Source organism: Sphaeramia orbicularis, chromosome 17, assembly GCF_902148855.1.
Source record: "Sphaeramia orbicularis chromosome 17, fSphaOr1.1, whole genome shotgun sequence".
Lineage (NCBI taxonomy): Eukaryota > Metazoa > Chordata > Actinopteri > Kurtiformes > Apogonidae > Sphaeramia > Sphaeramia orbicularis.
The window spans coordinates 25628353-25650561 of record NC_043973.1 but is presented as its reverse complement, the minus strand read 5'-3'; the positions used below and the strand labels follow the sequence as shown (position 1 = coordinate 25650561).

At 38.0% G+C, this 22209-nt stretch overlaps 1 protein-coding gene across 2 annotated transcripts in view; it reads left to right on the top strand.

Moving 5' to 3' along the window:
* Positions 1-14429, top strand: part of cdh2 (cadherin 2, type 1, N-cadherin (neuronal)) — a 63355-nt gene extending 48926 nt beyond the window's left edge. For both annotated transcript variants that reach the window (XM_030160575.1, XM_030160574.1), the window contains 9 exons: positions 276-413; positions 863-1048; positions 1450-1703; positions 2381-2523; positions 3485-3718; positions 4540-4773; positions 5018-5157; positions 9739-9903; positions 13082-14429. In XM_030160575.1, coding sequence (XP_030016435.1) covers positions 276-413; positions 863-1048; positions 1450-1703; positions 2381-2523; positions 3485-3718; positions 4540-4773; positions 5018-5157; positions 9739-9903; positions 13082-13288 — 1701 coding nt within the window. In that variant the 3' untranslated portion in view covers positions 13289-14429. The remainder of the gene's footprint in view (positions 1-275; positions 414-862; positions 1049-1449; positions 1704-2380; positions 2524-3484; positions 3719-4539; positions 4774-5017; positions 5158-9738; positions 9904-13081) is intronic.
* Positions 14430-22209: the final 7780 nt, after the last annotated feature.

Here is a 22209-nt window from a genome sequence, read left to right as displayed (position 1 = left end):
TTGAGCAACTCTAAGCTGTAGAATATTCAGTATAGATTGAGAATTTGAGAATGATGATATCGTATATTATCATCAATGTTATGTGACTTTTGAGAATTAAGGCTGTAGTTGGGAGTTGATGATATTTGGATGTAAATGCAGATGATTTTTACATTATGCAAAATGTTTAAAAAGGGAGTGAAATGTTGATTAAAGGTTAAAATTATTTTCCAAACATGGCCGTTTTCCCAAAGAATTAATCATCTTAATTGTTTGTTTTTGCTTCCCCCCCACAGAAAGTGCCTCAGTACACACTGATCATCCAGGCCACTGACATGGAGGGCAATCCCATGTACGGTCTGTCTAATACAGCCACTGCCGTCATCAGAGTCACTGACATTAATGACAATCCACCAGAGTTCACCGCTGAGACGGTAAGAAACAAACTCCTATCTGAGACATCAATAGAGAACCCCCATTCCACCCCACTATGGATATGTGCATTCAGCTGCACTAGTGTTTACTCGACTTGTTCTGCTTGCCCAGCATTTCCGAAGGCACACAGATATACAAGTAGCCAGCCATGCGTAAAGTGTTATATCCCCTCCAAATGTTGACACATGCAACTACAGAGATGTCTGCCCCAGTGAAAGAGCCACTTACTGTGCCTGCGAATCACTGAGATTTGTAATGCTACTGTTGAGCTATCAGGAGAGGCCAGGGAATGAGATGACCATGACGACATGATAAGTTACCTTAGATGTCTATTTACCCAAGATTGGTCCTGCTGTGCTGTGTGAGGCAGAGTTTGGTGTATTTTCTGCTGCCACAGCAGTATCACTAACAGCTCGCTCCTCTGTACGTTCATGGTTTATTCATGCAGTTTTACGGTGAGGTGCCTGAAAACCGTGTGAATGTCATTGTGGCCAACCTGACGGTGACTGACAAGGACCAGCCCAACACTCCAGCCTGGAATGCCGTCTACAAAATCACCGGGGGCGACCCCACCGGCAGGTTTTCCGTGCCCACTGATCCGACCACTAACGAAGGCCTGGTAACCGTCGTTAAGGTGAGTCCTTCTCTTCAACTCCTCCCCTTTAATCCCACTGAGATGTGTAGTGCTGCATGTATTATATATGCTGCACTGCGAGTTTTTGTTTTTGTGGTGTGGTTTCAGAAAATATTTGTGTTGCATTGACTGTAATTGGAGCTGCAACTGACAAATCATATATTCTGGGTTCGAAATATCTGGAAATTAAAATCCATAATGTAATTCAGTACTTGTAATGTGAACACATCTCAAATTCACAATACTGTTTTTCAGCCAATAGAAGTCATTATCATGTTACAAGTTCAGCATAATGATATGTTTGTTAATTATAGCCTTTTTGGGTTCCTTCTTTTCAAGTGTATGTTGTATTTCGATGTGTTATTCACACTCTGTACACTTTTTTTTCTTTGATTTGCCAGCCTATTGACTATGAAATCAGTAGGACGTACGTGTTGACAGTGGAAGCAAGGAACGAGGTTCCCTTGGCCAGAGGCATCCACTCGCCTCGCCAGTCTACCGCCACCGTCTCCATCAGAGTGATAGACGTCAACGAGAGCCCCTACTTTGAGCCCAACCCCAAACTCGTCAAACTGGAAGAAGGAATGCTGCCCGAGTCAACTCTGACCACCTTCACAGCGCAGGATCCTGATCGCTTCATGCAGCAAAGCATCAGGTAGAATTTTACAGTTAGAAAGAAAAAAGACAGAATTTGAAAAGTGCCTGATGCAATTGTTAAACATCTTCAAAGGCCAGTTCACAGATGTGGGAATCATGGAGGAATTTCTCCAGCTTCTCTGGCAGACTTTATTTTTTGTAATTTCTAGCCTTGCTTAAAGATACTGTGAAGATGTTTAAATCACAGCAGTGTTATCATAAGTTAGCCATGATAACTTTTTTCTGACAATCATACTGTATCATTCTGAATGAACAACTCTTTTCCTTTTCATTATCAAGCATCTTGCTTCACAAAGCCTCACAGCTGTGAAATAAGCTAATTCTGTAATTCTACAGTTTGTCCTACAAATTAGTTTAGTTTCTCATAAGAACAAGGCAGTCTGGGCTCCCCTGTGAGGCTGTTTTCAAAAGTTAGAATAATTATGTAAAGAGCATAACATCTGAAATATTTATTTATGTAAACAAAACATTTGTAGAAGAAAAAGATGCCAACTAGGAACTGAGACAAAATCAACCAACAGAATTCCTTCTGCAGAGAACAAAACTGAATCTGTCTGACTACCTATTTGGGGAAAAAAAAACACTAAAGAAATATTTTTCCTGACCATAAACAATGATGTGTGAAGTATGAATTTTGAGTACCTGTGTAAATGTCTCTTTTTTGTCCTCTCTCAGATACTCCAAACTCTCAGATCCAGCCAACTGGCTGAGGATTGATCCAAACACTGGTCGAATTTCAACAATTGCCATTTTGGACAGAGAGTCACCCTATGTGAAGAACAGTTTGTACAATGCAACCTTCCTGGCTTCTGATAATGGTATGTAGCCATTCAAGTACTGCTGAAGTTGACAAAATGCCTTGATGAGCTCCTGTGATTCACTGGATACATAGTCTTGGTCTTTCAGCCAAGCTATTACACAAGGACTCTACTCCAGAGTGTTATAGTTAGAGTATTCAGAAGGACATAATGCTGCCTTTTCCAAAGGAAGCATCACACCTGTCTAATGTAGCCTACGGCTCAAAGGTCACTCTTCTACCTAGCATTACTTTGAATAGTTTCTGTGACGTTTTCCTCCAAAGCAAGAGTGCCAAGACCCATTGAAACGGTCTCAGTTTCTGTCTCAAAGGCAGCCTCCATGCTTGAAGGTCAACCTTGGACCAGATACTTGGCTCGTCAGGAATGTTGACCACGTTAGTTGAAGGTTAATGTGATAGCAATCCTGCAAGCAGCAGGCGTGTGGATATATTCACCTTTTTCCTGCACTGGCAGGATTTACCTCTGTTCAGGTTTACCCTGTTCTACGGAGCATAGCTTAGGCCAATAGGCTTAAAAACTCAACCAATAAAGAGGTTTCTCAGCATTAATGGGTCAGGATTGGATGACTAGCTCCTTTGAGCGTGGCCTGAATGGTAAAAAAGCCTCTTAGCTTAGTGAATACATAGAGGAGCCTGAGAGGAGCGACAGTGGGCTCTGTTTGTCTCCTTTAGTATTCTCATCCCGTGCCCTTCGTCAGGAAGACGTTCTTCAGACACACACATACACATGTATACACACACCCAAATGTTCTTGTATCTCTCTGTTTCTGTGTCTGTCCGCATTGGAGATTGAGTTCCCCAGATCAGTATGCAGTTTAGATGGGTCTTCACCCATTAGACCAAATAGTGGTTTAGAGTGTATTAATATAGTACGAGACCCAAAGAATGAACTATATTATGTACTATATTACTATATTCCTCATAATTTTCATTAATGTGTCTGTCCTTGATGCTTCTTGCAGGTGTACCTCCAGCAAGTGGCACAGGCACTCTCCAGATTTACCTGTTGGATATCAATGACAACGCTCCAAGGGTGTTTCCTCAGGAGGCGGAGATATGTGAAAAACCAGAACCAAATGCCATCAACATCACCGCACTTGATGGCGACTTGAACCCTAATGCCGGGCCATTTGCCTTCGAGTTAGCCCACGTACCCAGCGATGTTAGGAGAAACTGGACTATTACGAGAGTCAGTGGTAAGATGCAGTTCAGTTCGTCATTTTATGGAGCATATTTGAGTAAAGCTACTTACAGCAGTTAAAAGGAACTTGTCATTTGTCATTGATGCTTCAGATCCCTCTTTCAAAGACACATTTGCTTTGAAATCATTGGGGTTTATTAATAACTAGAAATGACAGTACTTTACTACTTCATACTAATAGAACTTATAACCTTTACCCTGTTGTTTCGCATTTAATTCCTGAGATTTGGATCTGTCTTGCAACACAAAAGACTTATATATACAGTATCATACCGGGGTCAGGTATAGCAGTGACTAGAAATATCAGTATTATGTATTCCTAAGTCAACAGTTACTAATTGTGTGATGCTAATTTAAAAAAAAATAAGTAGAAGAACTCATTTGTTGTGTGTTCACTATTAGATAGTGCGAGTTGAAATGCAATGAATGTATCTTAATAGGATAATAGCATTGGGATTATCGCAGCTGGGAATTTAGCCTAAGCAGCATTATCAAAAGGTATTCAGTAGATTTATAAGCCCCAAATCTAAATCCTGACCATGTTTTGGATTAGATATGCTGATGCAACTTCCAGGTAGGAATTTATGCAGCATATTTGTCGTAATAGGAGTGTAATCTTACTGTGAACACGGTCTGTTTAAAACAACTATTCTAGTTTTGATTTAATCCCCTGTAAAAGACTTGTCTGCTAAAGAAAAGTGATATGTGTATTTTATTTTTAACACCCAAATACACTTAATCCCTGTACTCAGTGCTACATATGTATTCCCTCACATTTCCAGACATCATGATTCACTCACTCTTTTAAACTCTCAGGTGACTACGCTCAGGTGAGCTTGAAGATTGGCTTTCTTGAAAGTGGTATCTATGAGATCCCCATCATAATCACAGACTCAGGCAACTTGCCCATGTCCAACACCTCCTACCTACGGATTAAAGTGTGCCAGTGCGACGTCAATGGAGACTGCACAGACCAGCAGCACATCATGGCAGCCGGTCTGGGCACGGGCGCTATCATCTCTATCCTCCTCTGCATCATCATCCTCCTCAGTAAGTGTCTCGGTGCCCCTCTCGAACTGCAGACCACACAAACACACACACAGGGATTATAAAGACAGCTAAACATTATCCAGGATACCGCTAGATTACAGCAGGATTACCAAAAAGATAGCCTTGACCGGCCCCTATCCAAGCTCTAAAACATTGGATCCGATTACATTTGTATGAAAATATGGAATTTATTAGGTTTCGTAATATGGGGTCTCTCACAGTCCATCCGTCTGTTTGTCTGCAGTTCTCGTGCTGCTGTTTGTGGTGTGGATGAAGCGTCGTGATAAGGAGCGTCAGGCTAAGCAGCTCCTTATTGATCCTGAGGATGATGTGAGAGACAACATTCTCAAGTATGATGAGGAAGGCGGTGGAGAGGAGGATCAGGTAAGAGAGATGTAAAACACACACACAATACAGACTTTAACAGATAGCCGGGTTGTTTTAAACAATACCAACAGGTTGTGGTTAAATTTTAAGCTTTTCTACTTGTTTGTTTGGTCCATGCTCCTGCAGGGCAGCAACAATTTATGTATGACTGTGGCATGTGGCAACATGTTGCAACATGTTGCAGCACAGCAAGAATCACCAATACTTCTATAACACTAAAGTTTCTACTGTAAGACCTGTTAATTATGGTCCTGTAGAAAGAACATCAATGTCATTCACAATGAACAGCAAGTTGGTTTCAATAATAATTAAAAATACCACTTCTTTCTTCGGAAAGAGAAGAAAGGAGCTAGAAATCGAAACGTGGAATCAATATGGCAACACATTCTGATCCATTTGATTCTGGATATATTGGAATTGTTCCTCGCTTCATAACCCTAACACACAAACGCACACACTGTGCAATAGAAATGCAACACCACAGGCATCAATGTCATATCTGTATCCCCTTATAGTGATCAGGCATACAGACACAAATTCAATTGTCCCGATGACCCCTTGTTAGCAGAGCACAATCATTTCATAAGAAAAAAAACGGCAGTAATATACCAAATGGGCTATTTTCTTGCTGCTGGCTGAAGTGCTCAGTGGCTTATGCAGATATGACAGAAATGAGCAAGGGACCCCAGTCTGACCCAGCACAGTGCCAAATTAGCCTTGGAGACTTGTAATTGGTAAGCTGATGTCATTTAGAGACAGACATCTGCTGTGGCAAAATAATGAAGGTCTGTCTAAGGTAACAATATGACTGGAAAGCCATTACACATCTGCCAGTGATTAGGCAGGAGGGAGCGCACTTACATGTGTATTCACGTACTCACTTTCACACACAAAACGCACAAACTCCGAGACCAAAGCGTGTTTGAAAAAGAAACTGTTGCGTGATATAACACCCCTCAAAAGTAAACGATCGGGTGCTGCGATTTATTGAGGGAAAACAAGCTTCTATTTTGAGTGGCGCAGGGGAGGGCAAGATGCCAGGAGAAAATGGGCTTGTCTGCAGAATTGGGGGGGGGAGTCCGCGCAAGGTAAAAAATGGAGCTGACTTTCCCAGCAATGTGGTCTTTATAATGCCCACCTCTGTTCTCCCTATCTCCCGCTGGGGAGGAAATTGAAGTGTCAGACCATTGGGCGCTCTGAGTATATGATTTTAGTTGCTGCTGCCATTTCCCTGGTTTGTATTCGTTTGTGAAGCACTCATTTCATCAACAGCAGACGGCTGATCAGGCTACGTTCTGCAGACATAGAAAAATAATGCCTAAATAATAGCAAATGTAGAAGTTGTTGTGCATGAGTTCGCAGGTGAAATAATATAATGTAAGACAGAAATGAGTTGTCTGCTGCTTCAGGTGACCCCCAAATAATTTGATGCATGTTAACTTAGGGCATGTTGCTTTGGCACTGAGGTCTGAGAAATGTTTGGATTTGTAGTCAGTCCCACAATAAAAGACAAGTCATAAGGTGTCAATTCTTCAAAAATCAATTCTTTACCATGGTTGTAATGACGCTGAACACACTTTAATATGAGAGCGAGGCCTGTCACAGTTATCATTACGTAAATTACCATGTAGTGTTTTGGTTTTTTTACAGTCACGGAAAAAATTATCAGACCACCCTTGTTTTCTTCAATTTGTTGTTCATTTTAATGCTTGGTACAACTAGAGGTACATTTGTTTGGACAAATATAATAATAACAACAAAAATAGCGCATAAGAGTTTAATTTCAGAGCTAATATCTAGACATTTTCCATGGTTTTCTTGATAATAACCAAAATCCCTTAAGTTCTTACATCAATAACTGTTGCATTGTACTGTCAGAAACAGTGCTTTTAGGCATTCCATGTTTTCTTTTCTGCCTGTTTTAGTCACATGATACACACAGGAGTTAGTACTTGATTGCACAACCATTGTTTTTGATTACTTTTGATGGTCTAATATTTTTCTCTGCGACTGTATATATAATAGTTGTCAGTTGAATAGTCAGTTGAAAGTCACAAAAGCAATGTATTTTATTATTTCCACATCGTTTAGCATTGTTTGACTGGTACTTTTTTAATGACGTGATGACAACCATCTCTTTGGGTCTCCTGCTGCTGCAAGTTACACCAGCACTGCAGCTGTTTCTTTTCTTTTGTACCTTTTGTCTAATATTCCAGTAATGGGCTCTTTGTATTTAAGTTGCTGCCTATTGACCAGAGTATCTTTGGAAATGAGAAATGGTTCTCAACTGACCTGGTTAAATAAAGGTAAATAAATAAATAAGTTATGTCTACACAGTTTACATTTTTAACCCTTTAACAATGACAATCTCTCCGGCGCTACATTTGGCACTTTACAGCATTCAAATTACTGTGACTGCTGAACCGTTTGCGCTATCCACAAAATTCAAACGGCATCTGAAAGCTGAGATCCTGAGCTTTCTGACACTAAATAACACTTTCTGGCAGCGATGTGGGACTCCATTACAAGTAGAAATAAACTGCTTCAGAGACTTCCACACAGGCTAAAAAACACCTGGAAATAAAAAAAAAAATATGAAGCCATAATATAGATACTGAATGTTCAAGACCAAAAAAGCATGTTTGAGCAGGCGTAAAATAGTTGAAATTTTATTTTTGCAATCTCAGAAAGTTTTGTTACAGTTGTTTCTGATAATAAATATGCAACAAATTTCAAGTCTGTTTTTTTTTTTTTACTAAAACACACTGTTTTAAGTATTTATTAGTTGTAGTATTGATCATTAATGACCAGATATTGAAAGTTAAGATCTTCCTGAAAACAAAGGTGCAAAAAAGATATTTTCTAACAAAGAAAACATGAAGACACCTAGGCGGCCACATAAAAGGGCAGTCCGAAAAGGGTTAGTTATGACCTGTTTTAACCATAGCACACAGTGTATTTTGGATTTGTACACGGTTGAATATTGTAGTAATGGGATTTGTATTTTTTAAATCATTTTATGTCTGCCATGTTTTATTAACCAAAGGAAACAGAATAATTCTATTAATAAACTCATTCAGTGGTGGCATGAATTTAATAGAACTGACAATAAAATCCTTAAACACAATTATTCATATGACAATTAATTGTCACCTCAAATTTTAATATTGTGACAGTTCCAGTGGGAAAGTGGCAATGTCGACATAAGACGAGTCAAAAACAAGTCGGCAATTTTCAACAGCTAAAACAGTCTGGGATCTGTTTTTCATGGTTCAGCCACGTCTCACTGGAGATAAAGTGCATAAGGCCGAGTGAGAAGCAACCCCTCATATTTGAATGTGGGTCATGAGTGCCAGGGGCCCTCATTTCACCAGGCCAGAGTACGTGTAAAGAGTCAATTCCCTAAAGGGTCTGGTTTGTCATTAGACCTTACTGCTTACTTCAGCCGTTATACGCTTCTGGAGCAATTTCTGTCACCGACTCCTGGCCCCTCCAGTGCACGACCCTTCAGAAGGTCAAACAGGAGTCAGACTGAAATGGATCAAAGATGATAGATAGCATTTTTGCGTGCTGTGTGATGACCATTGTACACCCTCCAGCTAGCCTCAGGCTTACTGTCCTTGACCATGAAATCAAATTAAACACGAATAACCAGTGTTTGGTTTAGATTTGAGATGATATTTATTAGTGTGGAAATGAGTAGGCGTTTGTCAAGTGGCCGCTTGCTTTGTCATGTTTGCATATCTGGGGTTGTTTGTGCATCATCACAAGGTTTATATTTATTCTCATGTTTATTTTTACATCGGAGTGTCTGCTGCTGTTTTTTTTTTTTCTTTCCAGACAGTGAGCTTGCAAATGTTTCTGTGTGTAGGTACATGTGCAACTGAGCAAAGACAATTTTGAAGAGGGGGTATTAGAGATGGATGGATTACCGAAAATCTTCTAAAGAGGGACAATCCATCATGCACGCTTATTAGGCACACACCCTGATTCTCAAATGGCATTTTCTCTATCATATCTGCTGTCACTGAGATACCATCCAGTCATTCAGCCCTGCTCAGCTCCGCTCTTCACCCGGGCTCTTTCGCTCTTCACTCCTTTTCTCTCCTCAGTGTTTCTCCCTCTTCCCTGCCCATGACTTTGCACAAACTGTGAGCCATTCAGGTTGTCTTGGTAATGTTAATAGGATTAGGAATGGCTTATGCATATCCACCATCCCGTGTCTGGGCATTGATTAGAGCAAAACAGTCGCCTGCACATCCTTCCTGCATCACACCACACAAGTACAAATACTCATAGGCAGCGTATGATGTGGTCCTCAGCGTGGACCCCCTCAGTGCTGGCTCCTTTAATGTGTCAAATTGTCCCTAGGCTTGTGCTTCACAGACAAGAAGATTAAAGTTTGCCTCATGTTTCCTCAACTCTCCTCTCTGTATTATTTAACTTCAACTTTAAAATCTTTCCTTCACTCACTCCAACTTCTCTTCCTAACTTATGTGTACCTATTTATATCATCACCCCACATTGGGGTCTTGTCGCACCACAAAGCTAACTTCCACATGGCTGTGTGTTCAATAGGATTATGACCTCAGCCAGCTCCAGCAGCCGGACACGATAGAGCCTGATGCCATCAAGCCTGTGGGGATCCGCCGTCTAGACGAGAGACCCCTCCACCCCGAGCCACAGTACCCCATGAGGTCAGCAGCACCGCACCCCGGAGATATCGGAGACTTCATCAACGAGGTAAAAACACCAGCTAGCAGAGGCACCAAAGAACACAGAGTTAATGAAACCGCCTTGTTGTCACTGTTGTTGTGTTGTTTTGCTGTACGGTGAAATCAAATCCCAGGAAAAGGACTGAAATGTGAGGATCAGCGCTGCCACAGAGCTTGAATTTCATTTTCAAGTTGGATAGCTTTCTTATAATAAACTAGATAAATAAACAGTTTATTGTATAACTCAATAGTTCAGTACTGCCTTGAAAAAATGGACTTTCAAATTGGATCAAATTACATATTAGAATTGTTTTCATCATTTTTTCAAGAGAAAGTGGCTTTTCTCATCTCGCATACATCCGCACTGACATGTTAAACCCCCAAAAATACACAATGCTCACTTAGATTTAATTGTGTTTTTTTTTTCTTCTTCTCTTTTCTTGCCAAAGCATAGTTATAGATGTGTCAGCATAGAAATAGGAGATGAGAGAAGCAATACATTGGCTTTCTATTGGAGTGCGTTGTTCAGTGTGCCCTCGTTTGCCTGAGGCCATCATTGACTCCAGCATGAAGGGAGAATGTAAAATGAAAAGAGCAGTCATGTATTTTTCACAAGCTCCAACAGACAAGAGTTTCGCAGCATTACAAATGGAGTTCTCTGCCCGTTTTTGGATGGTGCCCATGTTTTTAGATTAGAACTTGCTCTTTCAGCTCTGCTCCCCGACCATCTATCTCTCAGATCCCTTTGCTCGGGTGCTGCTCATTTTCCCTCTCACCATGTGTCATGTATACACCTAACACACTTGTCTGAACAGCTGATACGGAAACATAAAGTTTTGCGCTGTTCATTTTAGGACCAATTTGCCGACATACACAATCCCTCATTTTTACATGTTATATTAATATTCTCCCAAAACCTTAGAGATATTTCAAGTGTGTGTCCTGACCTAGAAAAACGCTCGCTGCAACCAGGCAATGTTGATCTGTTTTTAGTCCCAGATTTGACTGTTGCTAAAGCTCAGTCATGGTAGCTCCAGTGCTCACATGGAGCTGGATTCTGACCTAACTGATAAGGGTCTCGCTGCCACAGGAGCTTAGGGACAGAGAGGGACGGGGGAGGGGTCTCATCTACATCCTGAAATGTGCAAAAAACCCCAGGAGCTTGTGGCTCTTAATTAAATTACTGGGACAAAAGGGAAAAAAAATAGACAGTGCTTTAGTGTAAGGACTTTAACCTCACATTCTGACAAACAAAGAGCTATTAGTTTAGTCCTAGTGTGTTCCCACAGAGGGGGGTGATATTAAATACATTAGCACCAACTTGACATGACCTCTGATGGTCACAGGTAGACAAAGCGGCAGACACAGCTCAATGATTGCCTTCATTATGTTTCTGAATAGAAATACCGGTGGATTTGATTACATGTCTCTGTTCTTTTTTTTTTTTTTTTTTTATCTGTGGCTCTAGAAAGTGAGGACAGTTCACCATTTCACAGAGTTGTGATTGTCCCCAGCATAGTGGATGATGGTTATAATGAAATTACAGGGCTGAGTTGTGTGATTGACTATCCTTATGAAAGTGCCAGTGGGGTTTTGGTTGTAAAAGGAGGGGCTATAACCAGCAGTGCCATTATTGCTGTAATTGTAATGAATGATCCATCTGTCATATTTCCAGCGAAAATTATCAGCATCGCAGCCCTGAGCAAATACTAAACGAAAGCTAACAAGTGGAAAATAATCGCTAAGTGCTCAGGCACTTTAATTCAATCCATCTTTTTATTTGAGAGCATTTCAACACTATAATGGCAGCGTGGAGGAAACTATAAATCTTTGACAAACTCCCAATGTGCTGAGGTCTCGTTTCTCTGTGTTCTGTTGCTCCACTTCTTTTAATTCATTTATTATTTGTTAGGTGTCTTCAGTTGTAGCAGTAAGAGGGAGAAACCAGGCTCGGATCCAAAGTGGTTCATGGCCAAAACACATCTCAACTCCTAGATTAGCAATCCATCAAGTCTCCAGAGTCCCGTTAGGGAATGAGGCTGAAAATCAATAACAATCCATAAGGACCTCTCATGGCGCTTTGAGGATTTCTGGGAATGCCGAGTGCAGTCTGAAAAGTAGAGCCTCCTACACCATCAGCCACAGGATGGGTGTTCTCCTTCTATGTGAGCAATGGTTCTGCTTAGTGTTAAGTGCCACTGTTTAGGATCCAGATAAATATGAAGTATTAAAGTCACCACTGTCCAGATTGTAGATGACAGCATATCAGTGCCAGAGCTGTGTTCACATAAGATGTTTCCAGACCGGCCAGCCCGGTGTTGGAGCCAGTTCCTGCACCAGTAACACTGAGAACTGAAGTGTTTACCCGTGAATGGCCCATGTTCATACCATTATACGAGTCTATGATGCGTTTTCAACAGAGGCCGCTGCTTCGCCACCCAAAAAAAAAAAAAAAAAAGGTAGATGTCGTATTGTTACTGTTTTTCCTTCGACATTTACCGCAGATGTAGTAGGACTGATGCATGATGGGATAGGTCGTAAGAGAAAAACCACATGTCTGCAAGTGAATGTACGAGTGGCAATAAAGATGACACAAAGCTCTCAAAAGATGGTTTTTATTTAATGCAACACAGAACATCACAACTCGGTTTCTCTGCCATTTCCCGCACTCACATTTTCCTGGTTTGTTTATTTTTCTGCTTCTGACCCAGATCAACCTGGTGACGTCCACTCATGTCGTCACGGTTTGCTTAGAAACGTCGGGAACAACATTTTCAGTTGCCGAACGTTCTGATTTTGGGTGTGAACACGTTCTCTGTCGGCCTGAAAACAGCTATAGGGTCTTACAAGAATGAAGAGTGGGCAGGCACCAGGGTCAGCGGGGGGGAGGGGGGATTCCTGTAGTTTGAAGCTGCTGCTCATGCTCAATCTTGGCTTTTGATCAAGAACCAGATAATCCCACATCCCAGATATATCAGGAGAATCTCAGCAAAACACAGAGGAAATTCACATGAACATTAGAGCCTGATTAATCCAGACAAGAATCTGGTTTCCTGAACATGTGGAGGGCGAGGCAGCGGTCGGGTTTAGAATAGATTAGCCCGTACTTGTGAGGAAGCCACGTTGATGTGGTTCACGCCTTGTTGCAGACTGTCTTGGTGGCTTAATCTTCTCATCTAACCACGGTTTCATTTCTTCCCGTACAGGGTCTTAAGGCCGCAGACAACGACCCCACCGCTCCACCCTACGACTCCCTGCTAGTGTTCGACTACGAGGGCAGCGGTTCCACGGCCGGTTCCCTAAGCTCCCTCAACTCCTCCAGCAGCGGGGGCGACCAGGACTATGATTACCTCAACGACTGGGGCCCTCGCTTTAGAAAACTGGCAGACATGTACGGTGGAAGTGACGACTAGGACACACAGCCACTCCTCAAAAATGAAGGAAAAGATGGAGGAGAAAAAAAAAAAAAGAAGAAGAAAAGGAACGATTTCCTGTTGAAGGACACGGACAGCTTCTGATATACTGATATTCCCTGAGAGAGTGACAGAACTGCGACAGAAAAAGAAACAAAAAATAAACATTGATTCTGAAATTTTTTCAAAAACAACCAACCTAGGCTTATTGTTGTAGTCTACGCATACATATGCTTGTTGAAAGCTTAGGCATAGGCTGTGGTCCAGTGATGGAGAATATGGGACAGAACACTGGTGGACTGTCACCACTTGGATTGTTGGTATTGAATGCGCTCAGTTACACTTGAATTTCACAGTACAGAAGCACTGGGATATAATGTGCCTTTTTGTACATTTTTTTGGATCTAAATGATTAGTTTTATGTTCAAGGCTTTAATGGTACTGACTTTTGGAGTGATTTCAAACAAAGTATGTTACACTCTGGTATGCTTCTACATGCTTTTTTTTTCTTTGGTTACACAATGCTCCTGTTTGTTGAGGATTATTTAAACTACAAAGACGAAGAAATGAAGGATCATTCGTTAGCTTGGATGGAAAGAAAAACAATTAAGAGCAGCACTGTACAGTACACTAGACTTCTAGACTTTTTCACTAAAAAATTAAAATTATGCAGCTGGTTGCAAATAAAGGGAGTTATGAATCATACTTTTGTAGCAAATTTTTGTTTTGTTTTCTTTTATTTTCCTTTTTTATTTGAAGTGATGTAGTATTTTACAAAATCAACAAAAAAACTGTTTTGGTCTAATCTATGTACACTTCATTTGCCTTAGTCATCTTCTGATATTTTCAAGTTTTAATTCACTGTAAAAAGATGTGTGTACATAATGTTTTTTTTTCTTTATCTTTTCTTTTGATGTAGTATATGAAGAAGTGCAAAAAGTTCCAAACTTGTAAATGTATAATTTGGACTAAAAATTTAAAGTTTTTTGCATGTTTTTATCTTTTCATGACAACAAAAAAGACAAATGTTGTTTCCCAAATTTATTTACAAAGTGAAAAAAATAAAAATCTGGGTGACATTAAATGTGTAGAAGTTAAGAGAGTTTTTTGTATAAAACAGGAAAAAAAAAAAACACATTGATAAAAACGGAAAAGTAGTGATCTTGTCAGCACAACTGTTGAATTTGTACCAAAAAGGGGGAGAGTGGGGCGGAATGACATGTTAGGCACTAAGTACTGAATCAGCTTTAAGACTGGAAAAGGTTTTGGATTGAAACCTTGTGGATAACCATGTGTACTGGAAAGCAAATTATACATCTCTGACCCCAACCATCCAAATAAAATGCTAATTTTGGAGCTAAAAAAAACTGCCTCTTTTTTTTTATTTTTTCTCAAACTCAGCATGGTTTCAGAGGCTTAATTAAAATGTGACTTGTGCGATCTATCTTAAACAGGGTTCCCTCGGGGTCTTAAAAAGTCTTGAATTTGTAAATCTGCATTTAATACCTTAAAAGAGTCTTTCAAAGGTATTAAATTTGATATGGTTGGTCTTTAGGTATGTTTCCATAAACTTGTTGGTTGTATTGTGTTGAAATGTGTTCAAGTTACAAGGAAAGTAACATTAATTGACTCTGTTCCCATCCGACAATTTATATTGAAAGTAGGAACCAGTTATCGCTAACTTTGCCGCCCCCAAAGAGAAATGACCTGGAACAGTGGGAATCAAGGTGTTGAAGTAAATCAATACATTTTCCTAAAATCTACGCTAAATGTTACGTATTTTAATAAGATTAATTGGAAAATAAATGACAAAAGTGCCGGTTTGCTGATGTTTTCAAGGTATATGATTAAGTGTTATTACACATATATTGGTTTATGTACATTTATATAATAGTTTTATAAATCTTCCACTAAATAGAACCTGTGAAGTGAATGTATTCTAATGTGCAGACAGTGTTTTGAAGTAGATCTTGTAGCTCTGAGACAAATATTCCTTTTGAGTCAAACCCATTCTCTCGTTAATTCTTGAGTTTCACATTTTGACCCAAGGCTGTATCTTGGAAAGTTCAGCCAACCAGCATTTTTGACTTGATTTTTCTGTATCAGTGACTCTCATGTGGTAAAATTTCATTATTTTTATTCTGGAAGCATTTTCCTTGTAGACCAGTGTTTTTGCCAGTATGGTCGTGAAATGGGCTTTAATGCCCATTTCATGACCATATTGGCAAAAACACTGCTTTAAGTAGTCTACTAAAGGACTTAAAAAAGACTTAAATTCAACTTGTAGAAACCTGTGGGAACCCTGTTAAAGGGGTCATATTTTGCTAAATCCACTTTTATTCATCTTTGGTACATTTATTTGTGTATTTGGAGCCTAATAGTTCAAAAAGTTTGAATTTGTACCCTCCAGATGCTGCAAAGCTATCTATATATTCATTTTGGCAAAAATCGAATAGAGTTCTACACCCCGTTTTAATTTCTGATTAATTTGTTACGTCAAAAACTAGTTCCGTCACGACATTTGCACAAATAAGGTCAAGACTTCTGACAAACATTTCTCTGAGTACGACATAATTGTTTGTCAGCAGCAGTGGTTGTAGTAAAAACTGAAAATATGTCCAAACTTCGAGCCAGTTACCTAAAATGTTCAGTTGTTGGTTGAACGGGACAGAGCAGCACAGATAACAACCTGAAGGGGGTGTGGTTTGAAGTGGCTAATTTTGCATTTAAAGGGCCAGCGCTCAAAACGACCTTTCTGGTGTCATTACTCAGAAATAGGGTTGAAGATGGACCTGTGGAGTTGAATTAATGAAGAATTCAGACCCAAGTATAGCATTTACAGTTTATGCAGACCACAGGGAAATGTTTTAAAATGCATAATTCCATTAAAAACAAAGCAAAATATCACTCTTTTAGACAATTTTTTATAGCAACTAACCTTTCCCGAGTGATGTCTCACCATCACTTTATTATAATGTTACCCCTTGAATATTTTTTTATGAAAAGCATATTTTTTCCCTTATATTTAATTCACTGATCATGTAGATCAAGGGTGTCAAAGTCTTTCTCTTCCGGGGGTCACATTCAGCCCAATTTAATCTGAAGTGGGCCGGACAAGTAAAATAATAGCACGATAGCCAATAAATAATGAGAACTCCAAATGGTTTTAGTGCAAAAAATAACATTAAATTACGCCAATATTTACGTTGACAAACTATCCAAATAAAAAGGATGTGAATAACCTGAAAAAAATTAAATTTGTAAAGAAATATAAGTACAGTTTTATCAATATTCTGCCTAGACTTATCATTCACACATGCATAACAGATCAGATCTACAAAGTCACAAATAATTTAGTAACAGGCAGAATATTTTTAAAATTGCACTTAATTTTCTTTAGACATTTCAGGTTGTTCATATTTGTTCAGGATATTCACATTTTATTGTTAAAGGATAGGTTGTTAATGTAAACATTTTCATAATTTAATGTTTTTTGCACTAAATCAAAGCGAAAAAATTGGTGTTGTTATTATTTATAGGTTATTATGGTATTATTTTTGAGTTTGATGCCCTAACTTGCACTTTGCAAATTCCTCCTGTGGGCCGGATTGGAACCTTTGGAGTGTCTGTTTTGGCCCCCGGGCCACATGTTTGAGACCCCTGATGTAGATGTTCATAAAATTCTAGAGTAAATATGAAGGTTATCATATCAAAATAGAGAATTCTTAAGCACGAGTGACTTTTTCAGCAAAATAGATGTAAAAACATGTGTCGACAGTCAGTCATTTGTCAAACTACACTGGTTTTACTGGTGAACCAGTGTTGCAGAAGATGATGTTTCCATGTTCACTACAGAGCCTCTGTATGTTCAAATAGGTCGTATGTGATGATTCTCAAAAGCTGAGAAACTAGACTACAGGGAAATGTTTAAAATGCATAACTCCATAAAAAAAACGCTAAACATCAGTTCTTTAAAGCACAGGTGACAAACATGCGGCCCGGGGGCCAAATCCGGCCCGCCAAAGGGTCCAGTCCGGCCTGCGGGATGAATTTGTGAAATGCAAAAATTACACTGAGGAAATTATCAATCAATGGTGTTAAAATCATTTTAACCCTTTCATGCACAAATTATGAGAACCTTAATCAAAATTTTTTCCTGAGTGTTTTTATTCCTCTTTAGGCATGAAAAAAAAACAATGCGATTGAAAATTTTCTTTTGAAAAATAAATGAAAAAATAAAATAAAAATAATTTAAAGATTTTTTAAAAATACATAAATAATTATATAAAAAAAAAAGTTCTTATGAACCTATTTTTCATGAAGTTGCAAAAATGTCCACTCAGTGGAACACCATATGTTTAATTTTTGACACACAGAAACATGTATTTACTGATAAATTGTGTGAAAACTGTGGGGAGGGCTTGTGATTCTGGGGGTTAATGCTCAGGAGAGATCTACGTAATGTTACCAGTTATGTCAGAAAAGATATGTAGTGTCTTAAAACTTTAATAAAGATATGTGTAAAAAAAAAAAAAAAAAAAAAAAAAAAGCCAACAAAAAGAACAACAAAATCCATGAATATACAAGAGAACAGCTGTAGAATAACTGTCCACTGTAGTGACCAGTATGCATGAAAGGGTTAATTCAGGTTCCACACACAGACCAATTAAATCTCAGTTGGTTCAGACCAGTGAAATATTAGCATAATAACCTGTAAATAATGACAACAGCAGATTTGAACTTTGTTTTAGTGTAAAAAAGTACAATTACATGAAAATGTTTATATCAACAAACAAAAAACATGAATAACCTGAACAAATACCAACAACTTGAAATATCTTAAGAGAAGTAAATGTAATTGTACCAATATTCTGCCTGTTCCTAAATGTTTTATGTATTTGTAATTGTAATGTAAGTCGTAATGCACATGTGTAAATGATAAAGCGAGACAGATTATTGTTAAAATTGCCTTTGTTTTTCCGAAGAGATTTCAATTTGTTAATGTTTTTCAGATTTTTAAGGAAACTTTGTGGACGTAAACATTATCATAATGTAATTTTACTTTTTTCACTGTTATTATTTTACAGGTCCTGCCCACTTGAGGTCATATTGGGGTGAATGTGGCCCCTGAACTAACATGAGTCTGACACCCCTGCTTTTAAGGATAATAGTTACGGTAGAATATATAACTAGAGGGGCGACTAAGTCATTTATACTCTTATTTATGTGTTGTTTACTCACATTGTAGTAAAAACAACACACCTGAAACCAATCCGAGTCCACAGATGAGGTTCAATGAGCCCCTTTATGTAACACTATCTACTGTGTCCCTAAGTCAAGGGCAAAAGCTCATGGAAACACCATATCCATCCAGGACCTGTCTGCTGTTTGCTGCACATTTGTACTGTAGGGTTCTGTAGGTCAGATTGGACTTGACCTCGAAATGAACATTAAAAAAAAAAAAAAAAAACACCCCCAGGGTCCCACAGGTATCGGGGCTCCCAGGACCTGTGGAAGGATGAAGACGAGAAAAACATGTTAGTGTGTGTGCAGACTGTATAAGCGTGTGGGTTTGCGGTGCTAGTTTGCTCGGCCGTCACGTGCGGCGGGGTGTCTTTGGATGATGAAAGTGGTGGAACGTCAGCCGTTTAGCCTTCACCTGCCCTTCCTTTCACCCCTTTATTACTTTGGGACTTGTAATTCACAGAGCCAGCGCTTGCACCCACTTGAATAGATGTGGACATGGCTTGTTAATTCAAGCAAATTAGACAGGAGCAAGTTTAGTTTTGTAGTCGTCACACAAAACCAATGAATGTCTATTAGGGAGGAACCAGTGAACCGTACCTGCCTTTTGTTTTCCAGATGTTGTAATCAGTGTAGCTGCTCTGTTAATCAGTTCCACATCCTGTACCCCTTAAGAATACGACTATTTTCATGCTTCCCTCCTACATGAGCCCAGAACTCAAATCCTACTGAGTTGTTTTTAACTGACCTTGTCTGGCACCGAGTACGAGTACAAATAGTTATGCACGCCATGCGCCAGCAGCAACATAGAATTTCATGGTGTCCAGTCAGATGAAATGTTAAACAACAAACTGTCTGACCTCAAGGTGTTGTTTCAACTGCAACTGGCTGAGATTTGTTTTGCAAAAGCATTTCTTTAAATTTTGAGGGTTTCAAACCAGACAGCGGGTTTCATCGCATTCCCTTTTCTTTCTGCTTTCCTAAAATCAGTTACTCCAGTTAAACTTCCCTTATGAAACAAAAATATATGGCAATATAGTGAAAAATATAATGCATTATAATAAAAAATACATTTCCATATATGGGAAAGTAGTGCATATATTTTCCAATATACTGCAATATATGCTTTAATCATATATTGATACATATAAAACATATATTGCAATGAAGACAAAAACTGCCCTATATTTTTTACATATAGTTTTATTGAAACTCAATTTCTTTCCATTGACACAAGTTTACATAAAGCAGATATTTATCAACACTTACATTACTTGGTATGCATAATAATATATTTCATGAAATATACATCATGATATACATGAAAAAAGTGTTAACTAAAAAAAAATGCTCAAAAAGATGCCTTCCTAGTCATTTTGGCAACATAGGATGAAAAAGATGTATATATATATATATATATATATATATATATATATATATATATATATATATATATATATATATATATATATATACATATATATACATATATTTTGAAATTTATTACTAAATATATAATTACATACATTTAGTAATACACTAGACAATATATGTATTCATATATGCATACATACATTATGAAGTTTATTACTAAATATATAATGACATATATTTACATATATAAGTAAATATATTGTCATATATGTTTCAATATATGGAAAGCGGCAATTCCTTATGTATTTTTCAATATATTGTAATATAATACAAAATATATTGACAAATATATTATTCTGTATATTTTAAATATAAATATATATTATACAGTAATACATATTTCAGTCAATAATATATTGACAGTTAACATATAGAGAAATATATTTTCGTTGCATGAAGGTTTCCCCTAAACTACTTTTTCTGCTTTATGTGGAGCAGTCCCACATGTGATTAGTGTCTCAGTGAGCCTGTTTACATGCACGCCAAGACTACTATCATTACACTGGTCTACAATTTTTTAGAAATGATTTGCTTCAGACATTAAATGTGCTAAATGTTACGTATTTTAATAAGATTAATTGGAAAATAAATGACAAAAGTGCCGATTCGCTGATGTTTTCAAGGTATATGATTAAGTGTTATTACACATACAGGGTGGGGAAGCAAAATTTACAATGAACATTTAGTTGTTTTTTCTCAGCAGGCACTACGTCAATTGTTTCGAAACCAAACATATATTGATGTCATAATCATACCTAACACTATTATCCATACCTTTTCAGAAACTTTTGCCCATATGAGTAATCAGGAAAGCAAACGTCAAAGAGTGTGTGATTTGCTGAATGCACTCGTCACACCAAAGGAGATTTCAAAAATAGTTGGAGTGTCCATAAAGACTGTTTATAATGTAAAGAAGAGAATGACTATGAGCAAAACTATTACGAGAAAGTCTGGAAGATACTATTAAAGAAGAATGGGAGAAGTTGTCACCCGAATATTTGAGGAACACTTGCGCAAGTTTCAGGAAGTGTGTGAAGGCAGTTATTGAGAAAGAAGGAGGACACATAGAATAAAAACATTTTCTATAATGTACATTTTCTTGTGGCAAATAAAGTCTCATGACTTTCAATAAACTAATTGGTCATACACTGTCTTTCAATCCCTGCCTCAAAATATTGTAAATTTTGCTTCCCCACCCTGTATATATTGGTTTATGTACATTTATATAATAGTTTTATAAATCTTCCACTAAATAGAACCTGTAAAGTGAATGTATTCTAATGTGCAGACAGTGTTTTGAAGTAGATCTTGTAGCTCTGAGACAAATATTCCTTTTGAGTCCAACCCATTCTCTCGTTAATTCTTGAATTTCACATTTTGACCCAAGGCTGTATCTTGGAAAGTTCAGCCAACCAGCATTTTTGACTTGATTTTTCTTTATCAGTTACTCTCATGTGGTAAAATTTCATTACTTTTATTCTGGAAGCATTTTCCTTGTAGACCAGTGTTATCCGATTTGTGGAGTTGTCAGAATATTCAGGTGATCATGTAAACAGTATAATCCAGGGGTGTCAAACTCACTTTCTTTCAGGGGCCAAATTCAGCCCAATTTGATCTCCTGTGGGCCGGACAAGTAAAATAATAACATAAAAACCTATAAATAATGACAACTCCAAATTTTTGTCTGTGTTTTAGTGCAAAAAACCCCATTACATGATGAAAGTACTTACTTTTATAAACTATCCAAACAAAAACAAATTAAATAACCTGAAAAAAACTGAAATTTCTTCAGAAAAATAAGTGCAGTTTTAACAATATTATGCCTCAACTTATCATTTCTACATGTGCGTTATGGATCGGATCTACAAAGACACTAAACACTGATTAACAGAGAGGAAATAGTTCAAATTGTGCTTAATTTTCTTTAGACATTTCAGGTTGTTCATATTTGTTCAGGTTATTCACATTTTATTGTTACAGGATAGTTTGTAAATGTAAATATTTTCATAATTTAATGTTATTTTTTGCACTAAAACAAAGGCAAACATTTGAAGTTGCCATTATTTATAGATATAATGTAATACAATTTTTTTTCATATCAAAGTAAGAAGAAAATATGCAGTCATTATTTTTTGTCGGTTATTCTGCTGTTATTCTTTGACTGTAGATGATGCATGTGGAACCTGAACTAAAATGAGTTCCACACCCTTGACTGTGGAATTTTTGCACTTTGCAAATTCATC